The sequence below is a fragment of the Arachis duranensis genome, chromosome 4, assembly GCF_000817695.3.
Source record: "Arachis duranensis cultivar V14167 chromosome 4, aradu.V14167.gnm2.J7QH, whole genome shotgun sequence".
Lineage (NCBI taxonomy): Eukaryota > Viridiplantae > Streptophyta > Magnoliopsida > Fabales > Fabaceae > Arachis > Arachis duranensis.
The window spans coordinates 32958476-32970425 of record NC_029775.3 but is presented as its reverse complement, the minus strand read 5'-3'; the positions used below and the strand labels follow the sequence as shown (position 1 = coordinate 32970425).

The window sequence follows — 11950 nt, the reverse complement described above, 5'->3', positions numbered from 1 at the left end:
ATAATTGCATTAATACTCGAGGTACAGCAGAGCTCCACACCTTAATCTATGGTGTGTAGAAACTCCACCGTTGAAAATACATAAGAACAAGGTCTAGGCATGGCTGAATGGCCAGCCTCCCAAAGAGGGTTCAATCATAAAAACATGATCAAAAGATTCCAAAGCTCAGAAGATTAAAATACAATAGCAAAAGGTCCTATCACTACAAGAAAAATACCCATTCAGCCACACTTTTTTTAAGCTACATTTGAAAAGCGTAGCCTATTCATAGAATAGGCTACGCTTTTCTCCGTGTTGCCTTTTTATAAGAGAAAAGGATACACAAATGTGCCATCATTTAAAAAGCGTAGCCTTAGATAATATAGAAATCACTTATAAAGCGTAGCTGTAGGTTGATATCTATAGCTTCACTTTTCGTATCAAAGGAGACGCTTTTAAAGAGTAGCCTATTTTTTAAGTTTTGGCTGCACTTAAAAAGCGATGCCTAATGTATCCAGAGAAAACAATTTGACACTTAGTGAAATTTTTTCCTAGCTCTTTCCTGAAAGCAAACCCATCACACGTGCACTTAGTAAAACTCATCATCACCTTCGTCCCCTAGTAAACCCTCAGTGTCACTTAGCTTTTTCCTGAAAGCTCCCTCAAATCACCTTCGTCACCTTTCATCGCGAAGTAGAAGCCACTGACCGTCGTAAGAAACCCTGTAACTCTCGCCATTGACTGTCGTCGCCTCCCACTCCCCACTCACCCCCCACTCCCCACTCACCCCCCACTCCCCACTACTGACTGACACTCCTCTTCGCTATCGTCGTTGTGCCACCGTCACCATCCTCGCGGAGCCGCTCTCACGATCGTCGCTGCGCCGCTGTCGCCATCGTCATCTCCGTGCTTCTCATCTTCGCTGTGCTCACATCATTGAATAGGTATGTATTGATTTCTATTTGCTTCGGAAATCGATTAGAAGGTTAGGGTTCCTATTTTAGGGGTTTTAATTTGGGGGTTTTAATCTGTGAAATATGGGTTTGTGAACTGTAATTTGATAACATGCATGTTGTTGTTGATGAAGATTTGTGGTATTTTAGGGTTTGTTTCTGAGACTGAAACCAAATTTAGCGTTAATAAGTTTTTGTTTCTGTGATTTCTCAATGAATAAATTGGCTTCTCCTTCTCTGTTTTCAGTTTCCGTTTCTGTTTTCTCAATGAATAAGTTGGCAGCAACTCACCAATGAATTGTATCATATTGCTTTCCTGGTGGGTGCCGACTCTGAACATAAATTTTCACGTTTAAATGTAACAATAGCAAATAGATCACTTTGCTCTGCAGACGACATATCTTTCAAAATTTGTTTTGCATCTTCATTTGATGAAATAGTAACACTGTTCTCTGAATTATCTGCATGGTCTTTGTCCTTTGAATTATCTGCATGATCCTTGTCCTCAAGTTTGGAAGGCTTTGCACGCTTATTTCCAGTAGATTTCAATTTAACAGCTTTTCTCAGATTCCAATATGCATGACAATCATTTTAGATGCATGACAATCATTAGTATTAGGGTAGTTGTTTTGGATTATTTATGTTAAACTATTTTGACATATATTATGTATTAAATATAAAAACTTAACTCAACAGTAATGTAGAATTTTCTTATTAGGCACATATAGTGGAAATGTGGAACATTATTGTTAGAAAATATATATGGACAAACAAAAAGTTTTTTGTTGCTAACTAAGAAATAAGAATGGTTTTTGTTTTGCCCTAACACAAGTGAGCTTGGTGCTTGTAATGGATTAGTTATACTCTGGGTTTTGTAAAAAGGATTAGGATGAAGTATTGAAGTTACCTCCTTCTCTCTTTATATGTGACTATATGTTAATCAATTATTGTCAGGATTCTGAGGAGTGCTTTTATTTATTCTTTTTGCTTGTTTTGGCTAAAGTCTTTCTGACTCAAGAGCTGTAATCTTGTAGAACTTGATAGGAAGAAATTTGATTCAAGAGCTGTAATCTTGCATGTTTCTAAATTCTAAGTGGTCGGTTCAGTCCTGTAAAAAATTCCCTTCTGACCCAATAATTACCCTTCCCCTATTAGTTATTACTCTCCAAAATATACATACTTCTTACCAGCCTTTTAAATTTGAATACTAATACTATATTTATGATAATGTGATTTTTAATAATTAACCCTATGGATACGACTGAGCATGTTATGGGGTGAATGATGGCCATTTTTCTTTTTTTATTTTTTTTCTTGATCCAATGGCAGGGGTCATTTCTAGTGTTAGGAAGTCATGGATCCCCTTTCTTCATCAATTATTGGGAGCCTTTCCAGATTTTGATGTGATTAGACCTCTCATTTCATTATTACAGATTTTCGTTTTTGAAAAAATAAAATAAAAAAAGATTTAATAACTTTATATAATGTGCTAGGATATCAATAATCCAAGGCCAACTCTGGTAGTTAGTTTACAAAGTTAAGGCATAATAAGCAAGCAAATCATAGATCGAATTGATCATCTTTAGGATTAATTGATACTGAATCCAAATGCATGTTGAGGATTAATAATTTTCTTCGTCCGAAATTGTGTTTCCTTTTCAGGAGCAAAATTTGGTGGCTGCCATGAGCTTTAGATTGTTTTGATCTCTCCCTCTCTGGCTCTTTGATCTCAACAAGAAACGCAGCGTTTGAGTAGGCACACCCGTCTCAATAAATTTGCTCATTCTGGTAAACCTTTTTTTTTTAATTTTTTCCACTTAAATCACCTCAAGTGAAGATATTTCTGATGCTTTTTCCACTTAAACCTTTCCAAGTTGGAGCATAAAATCTCTGACATTATCTATTATGCTACTTCATCAAAGCTAGAAATACCATATATAATAATTTTAGTGCTATCTAATTAAGCTAGAAATGATTATTGTTTGTCTACTTTAACTTTAATCTTTGTTGATTGAGATTCAAGAAACTGCATGTAATTAAACAGGATTAGATTAAAGAGAGGTGGCCTTTATTTCTTTGGTCTCTTTAATTATAGTAATAAAAAAGTCAAAACCCAATGAAATTGAAAATGAATTAAATCTGAAGTATTTGACTGAAAAAAGGAAACATTAAAACTCTCTCCGCTTAAAATTTCTTGATTCCTTCAAATTTGTGTGAAAAAATCAGCTTGCATAAAGTTAATTAGAACTGTTTCCCTAAAAATTACTATTATTACAACTCTTTTCATTATTAAAGAACACTCTTTGACAACTGGATATATAGTTGCATTGCTTCCAAGGATACTTTCACATTTTTCAAGAGCATTGTTGTAAAGATGAAACAAGAGAACTTTTAACAAAGGAGCTAGATAGATCGATTAATAAGTTATTGATTAGACTTATTGATGACATCTAAAACAAATTAAATAGACATACTCTAAATCCAATGCAGGGTTCTTGGCCACATCGCAGGCGAACACCGGAGAATTCTGTGCCCCAACTCCACTGGAGCTGAAGAACAGAGCCACGAAACAGAGCAAAACAGAGACCTTGGGTGCTCTGTTTTCCGAAAGAGCCATTCCCATTATGGAATAGCCAAACAAAGGTACAGTAGTTATGAATATCATGAACTATGTATATATATAATATTGATATAACATGCTGGAGTGGATCATAGAGCAGAAGAATATTATTTAATTAAATAATTGGAGTGGTAAGAAGTAATAAGTAATAAAGTGTTATTTTGTTGTAGCCCGTGAATGTGATGGGTGTTTGGTAAGTGGGAAGAAGAGATACCCTATTATTAAGGTGTAGGTGCTATTGTCAGAGAGTAACACATAACAAATCAAGGAATCTATATACTAGTTTTCTTTTTGAATCAGGACCTCCTCTAAGCTTAAACTAGTCCGTGAAACTCAGCAACCTCTTTTTCTTTTATTACTTGAGACACTCATTTTGTTTGGATGCTCAACTTGCACCACAGATATAATCCGTGATATTGGTTACATTAAGAGAACTATTATGCATTATTAATTTATCATTGGTTAAAAAGACCTTTCTCCCTAACTGTTTGTGAATAAAAACAACATGTAGAAGGTTATTTATATAAATGTTTTAATTGCTGCTGCTGTTGCTGGGTCCCAAATCTGTTTTATTATATCAATTTAATTCTTGCTAAATGATGATTGTGCTAAATTCGTGGTTAAATGGTTCAATTCTGCATACTCCACATATAAAATAGTAATACTCCATTATATGTAGGACTGGCCAAAAATACTTTGTTTTTAAAATAAAAAGGGGCTTAAGACAATAGTGAAATACATTTTCATTATTATTTTGCTGCTTGAAAAGGGATAATCGGAAAGGTATAAAAAAATTAAGGACCTGAATTACCAGATTCTTTTCCAGATTTTTTTCACTATTCTTTTCCAGATTCTTTTCACTATTCTCTAAATGTATTTCATTGTCTGCTGCTGCATGGATGACCCATGTGGTTTGCATGAATGGCTGCCAAGTTCATGGCTTACCAGTTACCAGGATATATTTTGATTAGCTCATGACTTACCATTAAATCGTCTCACTTCTACTGACCTGAATTGAGTTTTGAGAAGCAACATTGCTTCCTTTTATTTTTAGTTACTCAGTTACTCATGCTTTGGATTTAAATTTTGGGCTGTTATCAGATTGCTTTTATTTTCCAAATAAGTTACCGACCTGAATTGATTTTTTTTATTTTTTTCCCGTTACATTTTAATTATATCAGTTTAGAATTTAAGAAAATAAATCAAGAGTAAATAATATCATAGTCTAATCTCTTAGAATTTTACTTGGTAACAAACAGATTGAAGTTTTTGGTTAAAGCTCCCAAGTGGATTTTGTCAAAACATTGATCGTGTCATGGCAAGGTACAATGTATACTTTTTTTTTCACTTTATTATTATACTATTAATTCATGTGTAGCTCCACTTTGATTGCTTTATTAGTTATGAAGTTGCAATTTAACTTATTATTTATGTACTATAAATTCTCTGTTTTTCTTAATTTGTTTTGCTTCAGCGAGTTTCTAGTAAAATGTTTAGAGAATTACTTCTAAAGATTAGGAGCCATTTCCTAACCTAACTACAAGGCTATGAAGTCCGTTTCATAGCGCATGCCCCTTATATTTCATAACACCCTTCCTCCTCTACTCTTGTTATCTTCACTTTGCGACCCCTTATAAATTTTTCTCCAAAAAAATTTAATAATTATCGATTAGGTTTTGTGATATGCCGAAGGATTGGATGGATCTACCGAGGTATAGCGAAGAGTATATCAATGGTGTTATTAGTTTCTTAGAGTTTGCATACTCTGAGGGAGAACCGGACGGACAACAAATTCAATGTCCTTGTAAGAGGTGTTGTAACATTGAGTGGTATAGAAGAGATGTGGTGTTTGACCATTTAGTAGCCGACGGATTTGTTAAGGGATATAGAACATGGATTAATCACGGGGAATGGACAATCCCGATGGTGGTTGATGATGACACGGATGATGAAGGTGCACGCGATGACATCGAAGGACTGCTTAATGATGCATTTGGAGATCATGCTGAGGGTGTTACTGTAGGTCCAAATGAAGAGGCTAAAAAGTTTTATAATTTAATTGATGGGGCAAGTCAAGAGTTATACCCGGGCTGCAAGAAATTTTCTACATTATCTTTTACAATCCGCCTGTACTTGTTAAAGTGTTTGCACGGTTGGAGCAATGCCTCCTTCACTTCCCTTCTAGAGCTATTGAAAGAGGCAATGCCTAAAATTAACATACCTCCATCTTTCCATAAGACGAAGGCTATGATAAGAGATTTAGGTCTGGATTATAAAAAAATTGATGCTTGTCCTAATGATTGCCTCCTGTATAGGAAAGAACTAAAGGATGAAACACAATGTCGTGTATGTGGAACATCTCGATATACTGAAAATTCTAGTGATAATAGCGAGAACCAACCTCACAAGAAAGGTCGTCCTATTTCTGCAAAGACTCTGAGATACTTTCCTATAATTCCAAGACTTCAGCGATTATTTATGTGCTCAAAAACGGCAGCTAGTCTGAGGTGGCATGATGAGGAGCGCATTAAAGATGGGACGTTAAAGCATCCTGCTGATGGACTGGCATGGAAGAACTTTGATGAAATGAATGAAGATTTTGCAAAAGAATCACGCAATATTAGACTAGGCTTGTCAAGTGATGGGTTCAACCCATTTCGTAGCATGAATATTTCATGGAGCACGTGGCCCGTAATGTTGATGGTATACAACTTGCCTCCGTGGATGTGCATGAAACCTGAATATTGTATGCTTTCTTTGCTTATCCCTGGGCCACAATCACCTGGCAAAGATATTGACGTGTATCTACAACCATTGATGGAAGACTTGAAGTTGTTGTGGGAAATAGGGGTGGAAACTTATGATGCATCAAAGAATGAGACCTTTCAAATGCGGGCAGCTCTTTTGTGGACAATTAATGATTTTCCTGCGTATGCTATGTTGTCTGGGTGGAGTACAAAGGGAAAATTGGCTTGCCCTTGTTGCAACAAAAATACCTCTTCTCTACAACTAAAACATAGTCGGAAGACAGTTTATATGGACCATCGTGTCTTTTTACCCATGGATCATCCATGGAGAACCAATACAAGGTCTTTTAATGGGAAGCAAGAATTAAGACCCCCTCCACCTGTTATAGAAGGAACGGAAATTTTTGAGATGCTACAAAATGTTGAGAATGTTTTCGGGAAGAAGCAAAGTACATCTAATAGTTTCCCATGGAATTGGAAAAAAGGATCAATTTTCTTTGAATTGCCTTACTGGCACAAGAACCTGCTGCGTCACAACTTAGATGTCATGCACATAGAGAAGAACATAGTTGACAGTATAATTGGAACTCTTTTGGATATCCCAGGCAAGACAAAGGATCATCTGAATGCTCGATATGACTTAAAAGATTTGGGGATTTGGAAAAATCTACAACCAAAGGAGGTGAATAATGGCAAGAGAACAAAGTTGGCAAAGGCATGCTTTTCTATGACTGCTGCAGAGAAGTCAATTTTTTGTGGTGTTTTGAAAACAACAAAGCTACCTGATGGTAGTGCTTCGAATATCTCACGGTGTGTACATCTAGCAGAAAGAAAAATTTCTGGGTATAAGACCCACGATGCTCATTTTTTGCTACACTACTTACTACCAATACCGATTAAAAGCATCCTTCCTGATCACGTAGCCATTCCGTTGATTCGACTAAGTTCCTTTTTTCGTCGCATATGCAAAAAGTTAATCACATTGGAAGAGATAGATCGACTGGAGTCAGAGATTGTGGAAACATTATGCCACCTTGAGAGGATCTTTCCCCCTAGTTTTTTTGACATAATGGTTCATCTTCCTATTCATTTAGCAAATGAGGTGAGATTGGGTGGTCCGGTGCAGTTTCGTTGGATGTATCCTCCAGAAAGGTACATGTGTACATTAAAGTCGTATGTACGCAACAAAAGTCGCCCCGAAGGTTCTATTGCAGAGGCATATCTGGCTGAAGAGTGCTTAACTTTCTGCTCAAGATACTTGCATGGAGGTGTGCGAACAAGACTTAATAAGCGACCTTGGAATGATGATGATCCTAATGACGATGAAGTTTTTCCTTCAAAGTTGTTTTCTAACAAAGGTCGTTCGTTAGGCGTGGGAAATGGAGAACCAATTAATCTTGATGACATATCAAGTGCTCAAGCCCATGTATATGTATTATACAATTGCGAAGAAGTCGCAGATTATGTTAGGTAACTTAATATAACTTATGTTTATTCACTAAACAAGTGCATTTAGATTTTTTCCGATCAAACATAACTATTAATAACTACAGAGAGCATGAGGATGAGGTTAACAATCAGCGGGGAACAAAATGGAGAAAAGCAAAAGTGCACAGTAGAACCTTCTCGCAGTGGTTTGAAACTCAGGCGAGGGATCCAGATGTGCCTATTTGGCTAAAAGAATTATCTCGAGGTCCAAGCTCTGTTGCAAGAAGATTTTCTGGATATATAATTAATGGATATAGGTTTCACACTGTGGAGCGTGAGGCAAGGAGAAAAACACAAAATAGTGGTGTCACATTAACTGCTTTAACTTCAAGCTTTGCAAGTGCTAAAGATAAAAGTCCAATTCAAGACACTGTAGCTTATTATGGCAGGTTATTTGAGATAGTAGAGTTAGATTATTTTGGGCGTTTTAAGGTTGTATTGTTTCGGTGTGAGTGGTATGATGCTGGGAGAGACAAGTATGGTCTTACATTTGTTCAGTTCAATAAGAAATGCTACCAGAATGAACCTTTCATACTAGCATCTCAAGCACATCAGTGTTTTTATGTGCAAGATCCATATGAACATAACAAACATTATGTTATGGAAACTATCCCAAGAGACTTATTTAAAACAAATGACGAATCTGAGTCTGAGGCCAGTCAAACCTTCTATAATGAACAACACGAGCATATAACAAGTCCTGCCATACCAGCTGATGATGGTGAACTTATTCTGGAGAGGAATGATCTATGACCTACAGTTATTGAAACGGTTCCCCAAGTGACTTCTGCCCAAGAATATGAGGCAGATTTCGTTGGAGATTCTGATTCTGATGGGTCAGCCTAAGCAATTTATTGCTTAATATGTACATATGTATAACTAAGTTTTCGTCACCTTTTTATTTGTAAGTCATATTTTTGTTTTAATTTCTCATTTGTTAGTGTTTCTTATAGGATATGTCATTTTATTGCTTATATTAACTCGAGTTAACTAATTTATTTGTGTAGGAATAAAGAATTTATTGATCTTAAAGCAACATCAAGTAAGAATTTGCTTCGACAATTTGAAGCCAAGAGACAAAGGATTGTAAATGAACGCAAGCAATATGTGATGCAAGGTGCAGCACGTAATGACAAGGAGGAAACTATGCCAAGGTTGGATGTAGTCGAAAGTCAAAAAGAGTTGAGTGCAACCAAAGGAGTGAAGAAGTGTACGTCAAAGAAGCTGGATTTTACTCATTTACAAAGCACACTCAGCACAATCAACAAAAGGATGAATTTCACGCATGAAACCCTGGAAGTACAGCCAAGCATTCCAGAAAGAATCACTTGACTGTGGCTATGGCTGAGAAAAAGAAGCATGAAGTACAACATGAACCGTTAACACAAAAAAAAGGCAACATGACACTACTTTGCTGAGTTCAAACACTACCTCACAAGCTGAAGATTTAATGTTGGAGCAAGATGGATCAAGAAAGGAAAAGAGCAAGCCAAGGGTAAGGGCTACAACTATTGATGAATTTTTAAAAGAAAATGGGATAGATGTTGAAATTGATGGACTAAGCTCTGAACTAAGTGATGATGTGGGAGATAGCTTTCCACTTGATGAAAATTATTATTCACATGTGATGGAGGACATTGATGATGACGAAGGTAATTTATTTCTATCATTTTCTATATTTTTTTGTAAATCATACTGCTTAATTTTTCAATTGGCATCACTAATTACTCCCTAATTTTCCCCCTACTGCATGAAACTAGGAGAGCCAAAGAAGAAGAAAACCCGGGGAAAAACAACTTGCAAAGAGATTTATGCAAGAACTATGGAACAGCGGAAAGAAGTTATTTTTGATATTGGACAGCCAGTAGGACCAACCGATCAAAGTGTGTCTAATTTAACTAGTTTCGTAGGAACAATTGGGAGAAATAAAAGATTTGTGAGTCTGTTGTACACTAGCTGGCATGCTGTAACTCCTAAAGCTAAGAAATTCATGTGGAACTATGTTAATGTAAGACTCTTCTATTATTATTAAATGTCGATTATTTTAAATATAGGAAGGTGCGTATAACACTGTTGATATCATGCAGACCAAGTTTATCCTCCCAGACAGTGGAGAAAAGTGGGTGATCCAAGCAATTCGGGATGCTTGGAAGCGGTTCAAGGGAAAGATTAAGCAGAAGCACTTTGTTCCCTTTGATACCATCGAAGATATGGTGAAAAATCGACCGACACAAGTTCCAGAAAGTCAATTCATAAAATTGATCTATTATTGGAGTCATCCTACAATCCAGGTAAAATTGTTGGTACTTTAATTGCAAATATATTATTGTTTGTTAAGACATAAGCAAAATAATGAAATTTCAATTGATAATGTTGGAATCTGTCCTCTCTCATGCTGTACAAACACATATCCATTCTGATGTAGGTTCTTGAACTGAATTGAATTTTTTTAGGATATATGGCTGCCAGTTCCATTCTGAACTTCTGAATTTCTGTATTTACAATTCTATTTTTGGCTACTTTGTTTGCTGAAATTTTAAGTTGCTGCAATTCTATTTTCTATAGTTTTGTTTTGTGCAATTTTGTTTTCTGCAATTCCATTCTGTGCAATTATACCTGCTACTATTCTGGTTGCTGTAATGTTGTTTGCCGAAGCATAATTTAATTATATTGTTCTCTATTTCTATATGCTAACCTTTTATTCAATTATAGTCAATAAGTGAAAAAAATAAGAAACATAAAGAACAACAGAAGTTTCCACATCGCATGGGGCCAATCAACTTCGGAAGAGTACGAGTGGCTCTGGTATACGTATTTCATATTTGTGCTGGGATTTGTTTAGTTAATTTTAGTTATGTTGTTATAGACTTACTTATTTAAGGCTTTATTTTATAGCGCGCGACAAAGGAAACAAATGAGGAACCAAAAAGGTTTGAAATGTTCCTTGCTACTCGAACAAGTCGGAAAAGGAAGGAAGTTGATCAGGAAACACAAGATGCAATTGTATGAGAATTCATTGAATTACTAATGATTATAAATCAAATTTAGGATACGGTAACTAATTCTATGTCAAATGTTTCTTTTAATTAGGATGAATTCCAAAACCGGCAAGCTGCTGGTGAAACAGATGAGGAAGCTTTTGAGTCTTTATTTGGAAAAGAACAACCAGGTCGGGTTAGGTGCTACGAAAGATCTATTACACGACGTGACTTAAAAAGGCATGCAGAAATTTCTGAACTCAAGCAACAACACCAGGAGGAAGTCACATCTTTGAAGGCTGAACTTGGAGAGATGAAGGCCAAACAGCAGCACCAAGAGGCTGACCTTCATGGATTGCGAAACATGATTAAGTTACTAGTTCAGCTATCTGAACCTGGAATGAGGCCGGAAGAAATTGAAGCTTTGTTACAAGATGCCCAACACTCTCCAATTGATGCAAATAGCGCTCATGGATCAACACATATTCCAAACATGAATATGGTATGACCAGTTTTTTCTTATTCCCTAATATTTGTTTATATATTGTTAATTGTTAATTAGGATTTTGAGTTTAAAATTTTTATTTGTTAGAACTTAGGAGGATGCCATATCTTTTTAATTTGAACTGAAATTGAAGAAGATGGAAGCTGTGATTTGGTTTTTTTGGTTTTGTTTTTTCATTATTTAATTTTAATATTATTGTTATCAGGGTGAAAGCTGTAATTTTTCTGGTTTTTCTGCTTTTTCTGATTTTTCTGGTTTTGGTTTTCTGATTTTTCTGATTTTAGTTTCCATTTAGTATGAAGTTGTGTTAGTCCGTTTTATAGTTGTCCTTTATGGTCATTTAATTAAATTGAAGAAGATGGAAGCTGTGATTTGGTTTTTTTGGTTTTGTTTTTTCATTATGTAATTTTAATATTATTGTTATCAGGGTGAAAGCTGTAATTTTTCTGGTTTTTCTGCTTTTTCTGATTTTTCTGGTTTTGGTTTTCTGATTTTTCTGATTTTAGTTTCCATTTAGTATGAAGTTGTGTTAGTCCGTTTTTTAGTTGTCCTTCATGGTGATTTAATTAAATTGAAGAAGATGGAAGCTGTGATTTGGTTTTTTTGGTTTTGTTTTTTCATTATGTAATTTTAATATTATTGTTATCAGGGTGAAAGCTGTAATTTTTCTGGTTTTTCTG

At 35.5% G+C, this 11950-nt stretch overlaps 2 protein-coding genes across 2 annotated transcripts; both read left to right on the top strand.

Moving 5' to 3' along the window:
- The first annotated feature begins 4801 nt into the window (after positions 1-4801).
- On the top strand, positions 4802-9119 carry LOC127746621 (uncharacterized). Its single transcript, XM_052260501.1, has 2 exons — positions 4802-4875; positions 8795-9119. Exons 1-2 carry the CDS (start codon positions 4868-4870, stop codon positions 9117-9119), a joined length of 333 nt encoding a protein of 110 aa, XP_052116461.1. The 5' UTR covers positions 4802-4867.
- A 62-nt stretch (positions 9120-9181) lies between these two features.
- Positions 9182-11361, top strand: LOC107484267 (uncharacterized). The gene is made up of 6 exons (XM_052261089.1): positions 9182-9439; positions 9548-9795; positions 9875-10078; positions 10500-10592; positions 10683-10790; positions 10878-11361. The coding sequence occupies exons 1-6, from the start codon at positions 9238-9240 to the stop codon at positions 11271-11273; spliced, it is 1251 nt and encodes a 416-aa protein (XP_052117049.1). The 5' UTR covers positions 9182-9237; the 3' UTR covers positions 11274-11361.
- Positions 11362-11950: the final 589 nt, after the last annotated feature.

Coding starts and splice junctions, on each gene's coding strand:
- LOC107484267 (XM_052261089.1), top strand. CDS start 9,238: ATGTTGGAGCAAGATGGATCAAGAAAGGAAAAGAGCAAGCCAAGGGTA. Junction 9,796..9,874: donor TCATGTGGAACTATGTTAAT/GTAAGACTCTTC, acceptor GATATCATGCAG/ACCAAGTTTATCCTCCCAGA. Junction 10,079..10,499: donor GGAGTCATCCTACAATCCAG/GTAAAATTGTTG, acceptor ATTCAATTATAG/TCAATAAGTGAAAAAAATAA.